Raw genomic sequence first — 17,615 nt, 5'->3', positions numbered from 1 at the left:
GACCCGCGCCCGGCCCCGCCCAGGGCCCCGCCCCCAGCTCTCCCTGGGGTCGCGACCCCGGACCTTCTCCACGGCTGACCTTACCCGGGATGGGGTCTTGGAGCCCCCGTCTCCTCCCTACTCCAACCTCCTCTGGACCCAGCAGCGCAGCATCTTTGGTCTGGACTCTGAATGTCACCCCGCCTCCCCCTTGACTTTACGGCCTGGGGACCTTCCGCATCGTGCCCCTTCCCCTAGTGAAAAGCCTCCTCCACAGGGTGTGGTACCTGTAATCACAGCACTCTGGGAAGCTGAGGCAGGAAGATTGCCACTTTGAGATCGGTCTGGGCAATTTAGCGAGACACTATCTCATAATTTTAAAAAATTATATTAATATATTCATATATGTGTATATATGGATGTAGCTCAGTGTGAAAGCCCTGGGTTCAATCCCCAGCACCGAGAGAGAAAAACCACCCTGAGGAGCGCTCCAGCCCCTGAGCCGCGGCCTTCTCGCTTTGGCCATCTCCTCCAGAGGCGGCCTGGGGCCCGCTCTCCCCAGTATGTCTCCGTACATCTGTCCCATGCTGGGTGACCGCACCCAGCAGGATACAGAAGCCCTCGATCTCTGGGAAAGCGGGTGTGAGTTCCAGCTCTCTTGGCCCTGTCGCCTGTTCCCAGCCCTGAGCTCCGGCCCCGGGCCTGAGGTCCTCGCTGGGGAGACCCGAGCAGGACCAGCTGCTGTGGGGGAGGGGCACAGGAAAGCAGCAGATGGACCTTTTAGGCCCCTGCCTGCATCTTGCTGCAAGAAATCGCACACACACCGCCCTGACACGCCCCCTGCGCCCAGCTGTCCGCTCTGTGTGGTGGCCCAGCCCTGCCTGACCCCACGCCAAATCGCCCCCCCTTCCCAGCGCTGCCCCGGCTTTGGGCTGGAGTGGCTCCAGCACCCTGCTGCCCAGAGTGTCTGCGCCTGGCGCCGCGCCCAGACTTCCGGCACAGGTTAGCTGGCTGGCAGGCGGGCTGGGGACACAGTGCCAGCCCTCCCTCTTGTCTGGAAAATCTGGCACAGTCGCACCCCTTCCAGTTGTCCAGACTTCAGCCTTGAGCACCCGCCGAGCTGGCTTTGGTGTGGCCCCATTTGATCTGCTGGGGGCCCTGTCCAAGATTAGGGGCAAGTGGTGGTGGGGCACTGAGACTTGCTGGGTGCAGGGTGAGCCGGCCGGGTGGGTCATGGGTCTGGGCCGGTGGGGAGGGGCGAGGACGGGGAGCCACAGCTCCTGCCGCAGAGGCCCCAGCGCCTCGCCTGCATCATCCACTGAGAGCTGTTAGATGGTAGCCTGACAAATGAATGGAAATGAATGTGTGTAATCCCAGCACTCTGAGAGGCTGAGGCAGGAGGATTGCCTGTCCAAATCAGGACTGCCAGGGCACAGGGGGGTGAGGGAGGGCTTCAGGGGCCAAAGTGGTGCAGACTGCAGATGAGGCCAGAGCAGGAGGCCTTGAATGCTATGGTGTGCAGCCAGTGAGGGTTGGGGGTTACAGTTACAGGCCTTCGTCTGAGAACCACTTATTGAGCACCCACCCCGTGCCATCCTGGGAGCTGGGAGGTGGCAGGACACAGAAAGGCAAAAGTCTACGCCCTCACAGAGCCTGAGGGTGGACAGAAGAAACGTTGTCATGGTCATGCTGGGTTGTAGGGCAGAGGGGAGGGAAGGGGAGGCAGGGACTCCTGGGGTGGCAGGGAAACCAATTCTACTGCATTTTACTTTTAAAAGTTTATTGACTGAGGATTGAATCCACAGCCTTGGCACTGAGTTACATCCCGAGGCTTTTATGAAAATTTTCATTTTGATAGCCATGGTGGCACACACCTGTAATCTCAGCACTTGGGAGGCTGAGGCAGGAGGATTGCTGAGAATTTGAGACCAGTCTGTGCTACAACAGTAAATTCAAGTCCAGCCTGAAGTACACAATTAACTGCTAAGTTGCCCTGGCTGTGCTTGTATGTGTGATTCTCCTGCCTCAGCTTCCCAGAGTCCTTGGATTATCAGCATGTGCCCACCCTGCCTGCTCCAAATTTTAAATTAGATGGTTCAAGAGGGCCTTGCTGACTGACAAGGTGGCACTTGAGCAAACATCAGAAGGAAGTGCCAGGTGCAGTGGTGCATGCCAGTGGTCCTAGGGATGCTGAGGCAGGAGGATTGCAATTCAGGAAGCCCTTGTCTAAAATCAAAACCAAAAAGGGCCGTGGATGCAGCTCAGTGTGGAGACCTTGGGTTTCGTCCCCAGTATGTGGTGGGGAAGGGAGGTGAGGGTTGAGTCCATGGGTATCTGGGGGAAAGAACATTTGGGCAGAGGGAACAGGTTGTGCAACAGCCCTGAGCTTGCCGGGGGTGGGGGGGAGGTGAGGAGGCCCGGCGAATGGTGGGCGAGGACAGGGCAGGGTGAAGGGAGTCCAGGTACGGTGCGGGTCCTGGGAGGCCTGCAGGTGACCTCAGCCTTTGGTTTTTGCTCCAAATGGTGGGGGCCATGGAGGTTTTGAGCAGAGGGGGATGTGGCTGGCAGTACTGAAGATGGGACCCAGGGCCTTGGCCCTGAACTACAACCCCAAACCTTTTGTTTTTTGATTTTGAGGACAGAGTCTCCCAAGTTGTTAAATTACCCAGGATGAGCTCAGACTTGAGATTCTCCTGCCTCAGCCTCCCAGAGTGCTGGGATTCCATGCTTAGATCATGTCTGGCTTGAACATAGATGGTTTTCCAGGCAAGGGAAGAACGTCCTCTTGAGAAGGGAGGAGGACAACTGAAGGCTGCTTTGGTGTCCAGACAACACTGCAGGCTCTGAAGGCAGGCAGGTCCAGTCAGGCTGCAGAGCAAGGGCAGGGGCACTCCCTCACCTCACGGGGCTCGGGTTGACTTGAATTCTGAAAAGTGTGCACTCCTGGTACAGCATTAAGCAGCAGACAAGGTCCTGAACCAGAAGCCAGGAACTGTGCCCGACTTCAGGCCTGGTGACCTGACATCCAGGACAGGAGGGTGTGCAGATGGGACAGGTGGCGTTTGAGGGTCCACCCCAACGTCCGGGGGAGACACCTGATGGCCTGTGCAGAGCTAAGGTGGACGCGGCCTGCAGACATGAGGGTCGGGGTGATGTGGTGGGAGCTGTGTGTGCGTGTGTCTGTGTTCACACCCTGGCGGGCTGTGAACGGTAGCAGGGCCGGCTGTCCTCATTACATACCTACTCCCCCCAATTTTTTTTTGTACTTAGGATTGAGCTCAGATCTTCACAACTGCTTCTGGACTCCTTCATGTTGAGTGAGGGTCTTGCTAAGTTGCTGATTTGCCCAGGCTGGACTCAGACTTGGGATCCTCCTGCCTCAGCCTCCCCCAGTGCTGGGATTACAATCCTGGGCCACCCCACCCGGTTCTTTGATATAGACAACTGGAGGATAAGTGCGCTATAAAGTCCTGTTCCTGTGCCAGGCAAAAGGGCATCCTGGAGTCCTAATACTGGCACCTGCCCCCACGTCCATTTGTCCAGGACGCTGAGCTTTCCTCAGTACCCGTGCAGGCGACACCAGGGACCTCACTATGGCTGTGTCCTTCCTGACTGGCCCAGCCCACCTCCTGGAGGCTGCCTCCACCCACCCTCTGAGCTTAAGCCTGGGAGGAGGGTCACAGCAGGGGCTGCAGGACCAGCAGCAGTGGGCACCCCTGGGGCATCTTTCCCTGCCCCCCTACCCTTCCCCTGCCCCTGCCGGCGACTGCTGGCCCCTCCCTCCTACATAGCACCTCTTCCAAGAATTCACCCTGAACACCACAGGGCGAGTTCGGGGTTTCTTCTGTATGCTCTGTGTGGTGGGAATTGAACTCAGGGCCTTTGCACAGAGCTACATCCCTTGCCCTTTCTTAATTTTTATTTTGAGACAAGGTCTCACTAAATGGCTAGGTTGGGTTTGAGCAGGTAGTCCTCCTGCTTCAGCCTCCCAGAGTGCTGAGATCACAGGCATGCACACTTAACCGCCATATATTTTTATGGTCTGTGGTAGATAACCCCCACCACCTTAGGGTCAGGACACCTGCAACAGGATAGTAGCCAGGTCCTGTCTCATTAATCTCCAGCGCTTGCAGAATGACGAACATTTGCCCACTTGTACGATCAAGTTTCCTATAAAGGGGCCCTGAGACAAAAGCTGGGCACTGGGGAGCCCTCAAGGCCTTGGGTGCAGTTGGAGGAGCCCATTAGCTCCTGATGCTGAGCGCTGCTGCCACCTGCTGGTCAAGGTCGGTGTTGCAGCCTCCCCCTTGCACCCGTGCACTGGGGCTGGGATGAAGTCACCACCTGTGGCCCAGAAGCCCGCCAGCCACAGGGAGAGACACAGTGACCACGAAAGACAATGACAGAAACAAAAGTGCTCTGGAGCACGAGGAGGACGAAGCTTTCCTAGCATTCAGGAACAGCACAGTTCCTGGGGCACAGGTTGGGGGTGCACCATGGGCTGTTCTTTGTGTGTTTCTGAGACAGGGTCTCCCTATGCAGTTCAGGCTGGCCTTGAGCTCACTTTGTTGTCCAGGCTGGTCTCAAACTCACAATGATCCTCCTGCCTCAGCCTCCCGAGTGCTGGCGTGTGCCACCACGCCGTTTTTTTGGTTTTTTTAGACAGGGTCTCCCTATGCAGTCCAGGTTGGGCTTGAACCCACTACATAGCCCAGGTGGGCCTCAAACTTGTAGTGATCCTCACCCCTCAGCCTCCAGAGTGCTGGGATTGCAGGCCACCACACCCAGTGTCTTAGTTTCTTTTCCTGCTATGAAAACAAAATACCAGACACCCAAAGTGAATGGAGGAAAGGTTTATTTAGCTCAGTTTGTAGAGGTTTTAGTCCACACATGGATGGCTCCAAGGCAGGGTGACCTGGCAGAGGATAGTTCACAGCACCCACAAGGAGGCACGAGGGGCATCAAGAGCATTTTTCTATGTACACCTGTAATCCCAGCACTTGGGGAAACTGAGGCCAGCCTGGGCTACAAAATGAGTTCAAGGCCAGCCTGAAATGCATGGTGAAACCTTGTCTCAAGAAGACAAAACAAACCAAAAGGTCAGAAAAATGCTTTTTTTTTTTTTTTGAGGCAAGGTTTCACTTTGCAGTTCAGGCTGGCCTTGAACTCACTCTGTAGCCCAGACTGGCCTCAAACTTAACAGCAACCCTCCTGCCTCAGTCTCTGGGTGCTGGGATTACAGGTGTGTGGCACCACATCCGGCTCTTCTGTCCTTTGTATCTTATCCAGACTACTTACAGCAGGTAGCACTCACACCCTTAATCTTAATGCCCTTGATCCTAGTATTGCAGCTTGATGAATCAATCCCAGCATAGCACACTGTAGATCCAGCCACCTCTGAAGAAGCCCCACCTCTGACTGCATGAGGCTTTGGGGGGTCACCTAGACCCAAGCCGTGACAGCCAGCATACCCGCTGTTTTGGCCACAAAGTCCAGCACCCAGGGGCCCAGCTCCACATTAGTCTGAAACTGTCACCTCACAGCCCCACCTGAGGCCTGGCGCACTCACCCCAGGAGGGAGGCAGTGGGTGTGGGAGCAGGGGGAAGGGGTCCTACTTGGTGTGACATCCAACATGGCACTTTGGAATAAAATTCTTTATATGCCTGAATATAAATCTTTTTCCTAATAACACGAAAAGAAATTTTGTCTAATATTCTAATTCAAACTTTCAGGTGGAGATGAGCAATCAACTCCCTACTTAATAAGTATTGAAATTTTAAATATTTAAAACCACATTATTTTAGCCCAGGCTGGTCTCGAACGCGAGAGGATCCTCCTGCCTCAGCCTCCCAAGTGCTGGGATTACAGGCGTGCACCTAATTGCCCAGCTTAAACCACATTATTTAGAAGGAAAATTTTATGTGGAAACAATACTTTTCCACTCATGGTCTTGAGTTTATTCAAAACTACCACTTCTATTTCTGCCTTCCAATATCACCGTCACAATCATGTGTCTTTAGACAGGCATGGCGGTGCACCCCTGTAATCCCAGGACTTGGGACGCTGAGGCAGGAAGATCGCCGTTAGTTCAAGGCCAGCCTGTACCACATATGGAGACCCTGTCTCAAAAATCATGTCTTCCCTAGCCCCTGCTTCAGGTTCCCTAAGTTTTCTTGAACTTTTAACTATAAACAAAGCCCCCCGCTTCCTTTTTCTTTTGAGACACTGTCTTGCTACGTAGTTTCAGGCAGACCTTGAACTCACTACGCAGCCCTGGCTGGCCTTGAGCTCTAGACAATCCTCCTGCCTCAGCCTTACAAATGCGGGGATTAGAGGGATGTACCATCAGGGCCTGCATCAAATTTCTGAACCTCTGAACTGACAGCACTATTTCAAGTCCTGAGCATAATTAGGATGTTATTTTTCATCTGGGTGGGTATTTGGGGTCTCCCTAGGGTAACCACAGAATTGTGTGAAACAGCTCTTTCTGGTTCTTCCACGTTCCCTTTCCCTGCTTGACTTCTCTCCACGGCGCTCCTACCCCCTGCTGATTGAACCCAGGGCCTTGTGCATGCCAGGGAAGCTCTAACACTGAGTCACAACTGTGCAATGCACACAATTCTATTGTTCCAGTTGTGCAACTGTAGTTCAAGACAGAGTTTTGCTACATTGTCCATGTTGGCCTTGAACTTACGATCCCCCTACACAGCACCCACCTGGCAAGTGCAAGGTCCCGAGTACCCCCGTACTCCCCTCCTCCCGCAAAAAAAGGACTGGCATTGGCAGGAAACCTGCTGACAGCTCCAGAGTCAACCAGGAGCTGTCACAGCAGGAGCTTCCTGGAGGGAGCACTTAACTGTTTGGGAGTGCCTGTAATCCCAGCATTCTAGCTAGAAGGCTGAGGCAGGAGGATCCCAGAGTCCCACCCTAGCAATTCAGTGAGACATCGCCCCCAAAAAAGAGAGATAGGGAAGGTCGCACCCCTGGGTTGACCCCCAGTAACAAACACACAAAGACACACGTGCACACACTGCTGCAAAGGCTTCCCAATGGTGACGAGTCCCTTTTACGTACTTTATGTCACTCAGCGTCGGAGACCACTCTCACAATGAATGCTGGACCTGTCAGAGGTATTAGGAGCAAGCGTGTAGGGGCAGAGATTCAAGATCTCAGGAGGAGTTGGCCAGGAATAAGTTTCCGTCCATGCCAGGCACACGCCTTTAATCCCAGTTACTCAGGAGGCCGAGGCAGGAGGAGTCCCAATTCAAGGACAGTCTGCATAACATATCCAGTCTCTGTCTCAAAATAAAATCGGGATGTAACTGGGCATGTAACTGACCACAAAGGCCCTAAATTCAATCCTAGTCATGGAAAACAAAAAACAAACTTTCCCCTTGCTTCCTGCTGAAGCCAGGTTAGAGCTGTGTGTGCAGGATGCCACTTAAGGTACCAGGGTGCCACACCTTGGCACCTCTCCTGCAAGCCAGGATGCAGCACCCCCTGGGGGCGAGAAGAGGTGAGGACAAGCCTTTAAGTGCAGGAAGGAGAGGCTCACTTGCTCCTGCTCCTTGCCCTGGGGCGGGGCTGCCGTTGTGGGGGCCCTCCCTGGGGAGTGTCACACCTGGGAGGGCAAAGGGCCACAGCGTCGGCTGCCACACCCACCAGGGAGAGTCCTAGTGACCAGTCCAGCCTCTGCGCCCAGGCCCCCGGGTAAGTGTCCTGAACCCACTCGCCCTGTCCTTCCCTGGGGGCTGGGGAGATCCCCTCCCTCTGTGGATGCGGACCCTCTGACCACTCCGCTGGCTCTCGGGGCAGGCAGCAGCCGCCCCTGCCCGCTTCTTGGTATGGTCCGAGGCCCCTGATGTACTTTCCGGTAGGCCAACCACACACTGGGCACAGAACACAGGTGCAGCCTGCCCCAGGCTCCTCCCCTCCTGATACCTGCATCAGGGTCGAGGTCAAGGCGAGACACTTCAGCCCTCCTTCCCCGTCACCTGACGGAGCTCAGAATCCCCTGGAGCGCTGGGGGCCAGGCAGCCAGAGCCCTCGCTGGACCAGGTGCTCCAGGAGCGGGATGAAGCCCTTGCCAAGTGAGAGGCGGCTGGGGAGGGCAGGGGAGGCCGGGGAAGGCGCAGGCTCATCCACAGGGCCCGCCCTGCTGGAGGGGAGGCGGGAGCCAGGCATCCCTGGAGGAAGACCACCCGGGCCCTGAGCCTCAGCTGCGACCCCTGGGCCTGCAGGAAGCAAGCGGTGGAGGCCGAGCTGGACACATGCAGGGCCAGGCTGTGTGCTGTAGAGGCCCAGCTGCTGGAGGTCCTGGAGGAGAAACTGAGGCTGAAGCAGGAGGTGGAGGCCTGGGAGGTAGGATGGGGTGCGGCCGGGCCTGGGGGTGGGGGTGAGGCTGGACCAGCTCTGACCCTGCTCTCCCGCCCCAGGAGGACATGCAGCAGCTGGTGGCGAAGCTGGTGCAGAGTCAGCTGCAGAGCGAGGCACGGGATGCACCGGGCACCCACGGGGATGCTGGTGCTGCCAGGAGCCTCCGGACCCAACTGCCTCGGGGTCGGCAGGGCCGATGGTGGTGAGAGCCCGGCCCAGGACTTTGGGGGCACCATCTTTATTCATTAAAACTGGAGGGCTGACTTTCTCTGCACCTGGATGCCCGCTGAGGGGCGGCCTGAGTCCTTGTGTGTGGAGTGATGAAACCAGGATGGGCCACGTGAAGCCCAGGGTCTCCTGGCCCCACTAGCAGGGGCACCTCTCAGGTCAAGAAGCCTCTCACAGCGGCCACGAAGTCCTGTGGGCGGTCGGCATGGACCCAGTGGCCTGCGTTAGGCACAGTCTGCATCTGTGCTCGAGGGAAGAGCCGCTTCATCTCAGGGTGGTGGCTGGGCCTGTCCCCCGGAGACGGTGTCCAGGACGAGTCAGTGGGTGACAGGGAGACAGAGAGGCAGGAGGAGGGGAGTGGGAAGAGACGGAGAATCATGAGCCTGGGCGCTCGGCATTTCCGGCGCTCTCAGGCACCCCGTCCATCCTGCCCGCGCTCAGTCTGGCTTACTTACTGCACGAATGCAGAGTCCCCACCAATGAGGAAGAGGGTGGGGCCGGAGTAGGACTCTTGGCGCTGAGGGAAGGTCAGGACCTTGTCCATGTGCTGGGCCAAGGCGTCCAAATTCACCCTCCAACCAAAGCGCCCATCGACCTCCACCAGGTTGGTGAGCAGGAACTGCCGTACAGCCAAGTTCTGTGGTGGTGGTGGGGTGCGGCAGTTAGGGGGGCTCCTTGTGAGGCCCGGGCCACCACCCCTCTGCCCCTGACAGGCAGGTCCTAGTCCACACCACTGCGGGGGAAGGCGTGGGCGTATCACCTGGACAACACCGCTGAGCTGCTCATCAGCCAGTTTCCGGGCACAGGAGCGGGGCAGACCGTCTGGGATGTCTACGGCCTTCATGGCGGCCACGTAGGTAGAGAAATGTGACAGGGAAGTGTGTGCCACTGGGCTGATGTCCACAGGGATCAGACGGTCCACCAGCTCGGGCTGCGGGAGGAACAGGGAGGAGGGACTGGGCGCGGGGCAGGCACAAAGGGTGTGGAGTCCCAGCTTACCAGCTGGGCACCCAGGGTCTATAGTGGATGGCAGGGGTGCCGGTCAGGGTGCTTACCCTCTGCAGGGCCAGCAGCATGGCCGTCTTTCCTCCCATGCTGTGGCCGACCAGGACGCAGGGTGCCAGGCCCAGCTGGGGCAGCAGGTGCTGCAGGTCCTGGCTCATGGCCTCATAGCTCACATCCGGGCTGTGGGGGCTGTCGCCATGGTTCCGAGCATCCACCGTCAGCACCTGGGGAGCCGGGGGAGATGGGGTGGTACTGGCACCTGCATTCTCGGTGGAGACAGAGCCACAGGCCTGGTAGGGACTGCAATGGGGAGCACCGAAGCGTCTGGGGTCAGATCCTGATGAGGGCAAGGGGCCGGGGCCCGGACCACTCTGCCAGAAAAGAGAAGCCCCGGGGTGCGAGCACGTACGTATCTGAAGGTCTGGGCTGCTTAGGTGGCAACCCCGGAGAAAGCCGGGAGAGTCCAGGCCTTTCCAACAGCCGGAGTGCGGGTGACAGTTAAGAGGTGGTGAGCTCCCTGCCGTCCCTTCCTGGGGAGGTGGCTGCTGGAGGGTAGCTCTGTGTGGAGCAGGCAGGTGGAGATCTATAACGGGAATGAGGGACTGGATAGGTGGCAGTGTGTGGGAGTACGAATGGAGTCTATGTGGAGTCTGGGTCCGCTCTTGTGGCCTCTGTCCCTGGAAAGAACCCCCATCTCCCCCGTCCCCAGGGCCTTCCAGCCGAGCTACATCCTCAGCCCATTTTTACTCCTTATTTAAAAGTCACTAAGCTGCCCAAGCAGGGCTTGAACTTTTGATCTTCCTGCCTCAGCCTCCCAGACAGCTGGGATTGCAGGCGTCCCCCACCATGCTGGGCTCTCCTTTCACTCTGCTGCGAGGTTACTTTAAACTGACCCGCCTCTTCCCAGCCAGGCCTCTTCCCAGGCCCCGCCCCCCAGCCCCGCCCCGTCAAGCTCACCCTCCGGCCCGTCTGCTGTGCCAAGGCCTTGGCGATGGAGTTGAAGTTGGTTTTGCTGCCGAAGAGTCCGTGCAGGAGAACGATGGCCGGAAGGGCCGCTTCCCCATCCAGAAGCTTGTAGGACAGCGGCAGCGGCCTGGAGAGAGGGGTCCAGGATGGGGAGGTGTCCAGGGGGAGCCTGGAGAGCCGCCTAGAAGAGGGCGGGGCCCAAACGAGCAGCGCAGCGGGGGAGGGGTGCACAGCCTCCCGTCCCGGCGTCCTTGCCTGACCTCGACTCGGCGTCCCCTCGGTCGCTGACGCTGCTGCTCCTGAGAGCTTTGGGCATTCTCGACGAGCTGGGTCTGCAGGGGTTCAGCGCCCCGTGGAGGGACTTGCAAGCACTGGCCCAGCGGAGCATAGCGGCGACCAGCGACCACGCGCACCGGCCCAGCGACGTCCTACGCACGCTCCGCCTCCCGCGCTCGCCAGGAGTCCCACCCATTTCCGCTCAGAGCTCCGCCCCTCTCTCCTACGGAATCTCCGCCCACCTCGTCCGCGCCCCCAACAAGTGGCCTTACGCAATCCCGGAAAACAGTACGTCCCTAGCCCCGCCCCTGCGCCATTGCGTAATCCCGCAGCTCCGCCCCGCCGCTGTCCCGCTGCCGGCCACGCCCCGGGCGGAGCCCCTCTCGCCAGGTTCTGGCCACGCCCCTTTCCTCAGCTCTAAGGTGGGGAATGAAGTCCACGCTGCTGCGGTGCAATTGGTCCTGGAAGTGGGCTGCGGGGCGGGGTCTTGTGCCCAGCCCCCGCCTGGCCTGGCACTGCCCTGGGCGGGTACCATGCTTTGTGTGCGGCCGGCACGGTCGACAGGCGCCAGGAGTGGCTCTAGTCGGGGCGCCAGCGTGGTGGAGCCGTGCTCCGCAGCTGGAGGCCCTGGTAGGCTCGACGGAGCAGGGCGCCTGACCCCCACCTAGGTCCCCTCTGGGGAAAGCGAGGAGGGGCTCCAGAGCCCCCTCCACCCCTTGCGCCCCTTTACAGATGGGGAAAGGCCAGCGACCGCAGATGAGCGGACAGTCAGACTCCGGGTGGGTGACTGCGGAGGCGAGTCACCCCCGCGAGGTGTTTGTACTGCTGGGCTCACTTGCTGGGCTGCCCCACGGCCCAGGTCAGCTCCCCGCTCAGCACAGAACCGTCAGGCCCTGGACGCAGCCCCTGCGGGAAGCCGTGTCCCTCAGGAGCCCCGGGGCATTCTCCTCCTCCGGGCGGGGTTGTTGGGGTCGCAGCAGACCCCAGCCCTATTTTTATTTTGAGGCAGGATCTCACCAAGTCATTAAATTGTCCAGGTTGTGCTCAAATTTGGAATCCTCCTGCCTCATCTTCCCAGAATTCTGGGATTATAGGCACGTACCGCCTCACCACGCCTGGCTCTGTCTCTCCCCGTGCTGTGTCTTTCTCCTTAGGTAAAATGGAAGAACTAAAGCTAGGCAGAAAGGAGGCGAGGAATATGAGAATTCTAAAATTGTACTTTTAAGAAAAACTGCAGCCTTGGGACACAAAGTTATTTAAGCTTTTTTCCTTTACAGGAAATTTTTAAAAAATTCCTCAAACGCTTAAGGAGTGTAAATTGGGCTGTAGGTCTGTGCTTTTGGCCTGTAAATTACACTTCCTCCCATACACAGTACGTCCACCTTCGAGGAAGCAGCAGCATTAGTGGGCAGCAAATCACAATTCCAAACACGTGTCAGTGGGTGGCATTCTGACACAGCTCTCCAGATGGCTTAGTTATGTGACAGACAGTAAGCATACACATCCCAGATCATCCTTCTTGCCTGGAATTCAGGGCAATCTTCCTGCCTCAGCCTCCTGAGTGCTGGGATTACAGGTATACATCACCACACCCAGCTCCTAGATTACCCATTTTATTAATTTTTTTCTTTTTTTTTTTATCTTCTTGAGACAGGGTCTCACTATACAGTTCAGGCTTTGAACTCACTTTGTAGCCCAGTCTGGCCTCTAACTTGCAATGATCCTCCTGCCTCAGCCTCCCGAGTGCTCCGGGTTACAGGCATGTGCCACCACACCCAGTTTATTCACTCATTTTAATTAGTTAAATTTATTGGTACATTTATTGGTACATTTTTATCACATTCATCATAGGGAATTTGTACCTGTACATGATATAACTTGATTCTTTTTTCCTCATTCCTCTACTCTTCCTTCAACCCCTCTGCTCCTCATTTACAAAACCTTTGTTTGCTTTTTACCTTCTTTTCTCTTTTTCTTCTTTTCCCTTCCTTCCTTTCCCCCTCCCCGTCCCTGTCCCCGTCCCTGTCCCTAGTTCCCCCTTCCCATTTGAATGTTTTTTTCCTATTTCACAATATCTATTACACATTTTGGGCCTTATTTACACTTCTGGTTTCCCTCTTTTTTTTTTTTTTTTTTTTGCGGTACCGGAGATTGAACGCACGAGCTTGCACTTGCCAGGCAGGCACTTATGCCACTGAGCTATATCCCTAGCCCCACTTTTGGTTTCCCACACCAGAGAAACAATGCTGTATTTAAACATGTGTGTCTGATTTATTTCACTGAAGAGTATGGTCTCAAGATCTGTTTATGAGCACTGTCCCAAATTTATCTTTCTTTTTGGGGGGCGGGGGTGTTTTGGGGGGCGTTTCCGGTACCGGGAATCGAACTCACGACCTTGCGCTTGCCAGGCAGGCGCTGTGCTGTTGAGCTAAATCTTCAGCCCCCAAATTTATCCTTCTTTATGGCTGAGTAGTACTAGTAAAAAAAAACAAAAACAAACAAACAAAAAAAACCCCACATCTTCTTTATCCATTCAGTGGTTAATGAGCATTTGGGCTGTTTCCAAGATTCAGCTATTACAAGCTGTGCCACTGTAAACATGGGTGTGCATGTATCACTGTGGTATGATGCTTTTAATTACTTTAGGAAGATACCAAAAAGGGGAATAGCTGAGTTGAATGGAACCTCTAGCCAAGTTTTTTGAGGCTGGGTTGCCCATTTTAAAGAGACCTATGGTGGATTGACAACTGGTATGCAACTTGTAACACGTAGCTGAGCTGAATCAGTGTAGGGCTGGATGTGGAAGGCCCACCCTAGGGTTGTTGCCAAGAAAATAAAAAGGAGAAATGGAGGAGAAGAGGAGGTGCTGTTAGGGGGCTGTTGGTGCTGCTGGAAGGGCTTGTCATGCTGGCTTTCTTTCTTTCTTTTTTTTTTTTTTTGCTTTTTTTCCTGTACTGGGAATCAAACTCACAATCTTGTGCTTGTCGGGCAGGCGCTGTGCCATTGAGCTAAATCCCCAGCCCTCACGCTGGCTTTCTTGATATGAACTAAGCTGTTCTCATTGTCAGAGGAGCTCAGAGCTCAGGACCTGGCTGTCAGTGAGGATGGCCATGGCACTTTTCAGGGGAGCTCTGGTTCTTACTTTAAGGTCGCTGTCTGGCCAGTGCAGATTCCTCAGCCTGCTGGCACAGATCCTTCACCCCGCTGGCACAGATTTTCTAGCTTCCACCTTTGGGCCTTCCCAGCACAGGTCCATGAAACAGACCTGCATGAGACACTGTCGTGGCCTTCGGCCTCCAGTTGGACTCGTCGGGGGCGTTGTGATGGGCTCTAGGTCTTCAGCTGGACACTGCTGTGGGATCCAGGGCCTCAGCTGGATTCTTTGGGTCTCTAGTTTATGGACAGATTTCCTGCACTCTTTTGAACTTGGCTCTTTGGGTGGCTATTATAAAAATAATCTTGTAAATTATGTGTCCTGTGTTAAATTGTTTCCCTTGTGAATCCTGACTACAACACTCCTAAGCCTCCAAAATATACCCAGTTGCAGATCACAAGGGGCGTTTCTCTCTTGAGGGCTCATGCTCTTTTTTTTTTTTTTTTTTTTTTCCCTCTTTTTCCTTCTTTTTTGAGACAGGGCCTCTCTATGCAGTTCAGGCTGGCCTTGAATTTACTGTGTAGGCGAGGCTGGCCTTGAACTCACAGTGAACCTCCTGCCTCCCTCAGCCTCTGAGTCCTTACTTTCAAAATTTCTAATAAATCCCTTTATGCCTCTTAAGATGTATCCTGAAAATTTTTTCAGTGATGAGAATAAGCGAATGTGCTACTTAATTCTGGCAGGGTTGGTTTAGCAGCCTCCTAGGACCCTGTGTGGTGACACCCCTGGCGATGTAGTTAGTTGCAAAGTCACAGATTCAGGGCTCAGCGCAAGAGCCACTTTCTTCCCAATCCTTCCTGGATTTCCTGCCTTGAAACCACCCCAAGCTGTCTGCGCAGCCGTATAGAATTGGCCTCGCCTGTGTCCACCTGAGGCTGGGGACTCCCGCAGCGAGGCTAGGTTTCCTGCAAAGTGTAAATGATTTTAGGAATGCACGGGGGAAACTCGGCAGGAGGTTGTGGCCCCGCCCACCTCCCTAGCGCAGGGCTAAGGGCTGCTCCAACCTTGCCTGTGGGGACTCCGCAGTGCTTTGCTCCAATCTGAGGCCGCTGGGGAGTCTAAGCACACCAGGCAGTGTGACCATTTTGGCAACATAGTTAGTACAGGTGATGGGGACACCTGCGCCCTCCGTGCACCCGGCCCGAGACCCGGGGGGATGCTTCCTCCAAGGGTGTTTTTCTAGCTCGGAGGCTTAAGGGAGGAGAGTGATTCAGAAGCACAGTGAGTCAAAGGTGTTTTCTAGCAGCTCCTCTCCTGCACCGGCCTGGTGTCCCGCTGAGCAGCCTTGGGCCGGCCCGTGACCTTTGACCATCTGCACAGGAGCCCAAGGGCCCGGGTCTAGCTTAAGACATAAACGCAGAGTCCTGGGCCCTGGAGCTGTCACATGGCCGGCTATGCTGGCCTCGCAAGCAGAAAAACCAGTTGGTTTGAGGTTTCCGCGTGAACCCGCCCAGAGACAGCGGTGGGAGGGGCGGGGGAGGGGTCGCTGCTGCAGCCCACTCTGCCGAGGAGCTGGGGAAGCTTCGCCCCGGCTAGCTGGACAGGGAAGATGGGTGGGGCGGGGGTGCCAGCTGTGCCGTGGCTGTTGGGTGGGGACAGTCGCATCTGCGAAAGGGAGTGGGGCGGGGAGGGTGCGGAGAGCCCCTAGTCCGCTGGCCGGGGGTGGGGTGCAGAGTACACTGGGGCTCCCGTGTTCCCAGGAGCCCCTGATTCCTGAGAAGCACATCGCCCTCACTCTACCCATAAAGAATGCCGGGGTATAGCTCAGCAGGGGCTGCTGGGCAAGCACAAGGTCCTGAGTTCAATTCCCTGTGCCTCCCAAAAGAAAGACCGGAAGGAAGGGGCCCACGTGACCCAGCGCCAAGTCGCTGAGCCAGAGTGTGGCCCCGCCTGACTCTGTCCTTGGTCGGCACCTCCCAGCGCGGCGCTCCCTGCCTTCATCCCAGCCCTTCTGGCTGGGGCCTGAGGACACAAAGGGTGTGGTCTGCAGCAGCAGGGACGCTGTAGCCGGAGGTGGCGGTGTTGAACGGTGTTGAACGGGTTAAGGCGAGTGGGGGGGGTCCCATAACTGCACCTGGCCCAGTATCGGTCACGTGGCCAGGGTTTCACCTGCCCCGCTGAGCAGGGACAATCAGGCAGCTTGTTCCAAGGCTGGTCGCCATGGCGACAGGAGTGTGCCTGGGGAGGTCACCAGGGCAAATTCCTGCCAGCTGGCAGGTGGGGCAGGGGTGCCAGCTGTGCCGTGGCCCTTGGGTGTTCCCTGAAGACCCCTGGAGGCTGCCTAGGGGGTTGTCTTCCAGGGACCTTTGTGTGACTTCCCACCCAGACTCCTCCTGTCCCGGTTCTGCGTCTGCCCGGCTTTTGGACCTAAGTGGATTAAGCTCCAAGAATGTCTTGTGTACATTGCCTGGTTTGGCCGGCACCGAGGCAGGAGTGGTAATCCCCGTGGACCGGTTACCTGGTGAACATTGCACGGTGACAGCGGTGGCCAAAGACTGGAGGCTTCTCTGAAAGCCAGGCACTTCCTAGACACAGCTGTGACCAAAACAAACCAGGGAGCCCCACGGCAGTGAACTGCACCCAGCCTTTCTTTTTCCTCTCTCTACCTCTTTCTGTTCTTTCGGTGGTACTGGGGATTTAACCCTGGGCCCTTCCTCTGAGCTATATCTCTAGCCTCCCTACCAATATATTTTGAGATAGGGTCTCACTAAATTGCCCTGGCTGGCCTCAAACTTTTGATCCTCCTGCCTCAGCCTCCCAGAGTGCTGGGATTATAGGCGTGCACCACTTGCTGAGCTGAGTGTGAGTTTTATCCACAGCAGGTTAGGGAGGCCCCTGGGGACCAGGATAGGCGGGGACTGCACAGGTGCACAGCTGAGCTCAGGTGCCAAGAATATCTCAGGTGCTCTCTGCCACTTCTCTGCCATCTCCCCACCCCTCCTGCCACCTCCTGCCCTTCTAGCTGTGCCCCCAGGTCTGCAGACTCAATCCTGGCATTCAAGCCTGGCACCGATGCCCAGAGCCCGCAAGGAGGCTGCTAGCGGCAATGCTTGTCAACTTTGTGTTCTGGCACCAGACCCAGGTGCAAGTCCCCGTGTCCCCAGAAATGTGCTCATCACACGTGTAGAGTCTTATGGTGGGCAGGATTTGGAGTGAATGGGGACGGTAGAGGGACTCTCTGTCTTTTCAGCCCTTTTTATTTTTTATTTTGAGGCAAGGCCTTGCTAAATTGCCCAGGCTTGGCTTGTACTTGCCATCCTCCTGCCTCAGCCTCCCACAATTCTGAGACTACAGGTATGCAGCATCACACCTAGCCAGTCTTCATCCTTTGAAACCCAGCAACCTGTGAGAAAGGCCAGTCTGCAAGACCCAGGCAGCTCTCTTGCCAGCATGTATGGACTCTTTTTGTTTGTTTGTTTGTTTTTGGTTTTTGTTTTTTTTGGTTTTTTTTCCGGTACCGGGAATCGAGCTCATGACCTCTCGCTTGCCAGGCGGGCGCTGTGCCGCTGAGCTAAATCCCCAGCCCCTGGACTCTTTATTTATGTGTTGGGCGTTGGGGATGCACTAAGCCCAGCCCTGCTCAGCCCAACAGATTCTAATGGATGTGCAGTTGCACCCAAACAAAAACAC

General features: G+C 56.2%; 1 protein-coding gene across 1 annotated transcript; it reads right to left on the bottom strand.

Annotated features, from left to right (window-relative positions):
• Positions 1-8,578: 8,578 nt before the first annotated feature.
• Positions 8,579-11,042, bottom strand: Abhd11 (abhydrolase domain containing 11). Its single transcript, XM_005396765.2, has 6 exons — positions 10,816-11,042; positions 10,547-10,682; positions 9,640-9,813; positions 9,345-9,515; positions 9,040-9,221; positions 8,579-8,871 (listed from the first exon to the last, which is right to left on the bottom strand). The coding sequence occupies exons 1-6, from the start codon at positions 11,025-11,027 to the stop codon at positions 8,739-8,741; spliced, it is 1,008 nt and encodes a 335-aa protein (XP_005396822.1). The 5' UTR covers positions 11,028-11,042; the 3' UTR covers positions 8,579-8,738.
• Between the last annotated feature and the right edge of the window lie 6,573 nt (positions 11,043-17,615).

Source organism: Chinchilla lanigera, unplaced genomic scaffold (genome assembly GCF_000276665.1).
Source record: "Chinchilla lanigera isolate Chin_1 unplaced genomic scaffold, ChiLan1.0 scaffold00055, whole genome shotgun sequence".
Taxonomy (NCBI): domain Eukaryota; kingdom Metazoa; phylum Chordata; class Mammalia; order Rodentia; family Chinchillidae; genus Chinchilla; species Chinchilla lanigera.
This window is presented reverse-complemented; position numbering and strand designations above follow the sequence as displayed.

What these genes read in the sequence shown, in the direction of transcription:
- Abhd11 (XM_005396765.2), bottom strand. Translation starts at nt 11,027, where the DNA reads ATGGGTGGGACTCCTGGCGAGCGCGGGAGGCGGAGCGTGCGTAGGACG. An exon ending in CGAGGGGACGCCGAGTCGAG is followed by an intron (nt 10,683 to 10,815) that starts GTCAGGCAAGGA and finishes CCCTCTCTCCAG; the next exon opens with GCCGCTGCCGCTGTCCTACA. An exon ending in AGCTCAGCGGTGTTGTCCAG is followed by an intron (nt 9,222 to 9,344) that starts GTGATACGCCCA and finishes CCACCACCACAG; the next exon opens with AACTTGGCTGTACGGCAGTT.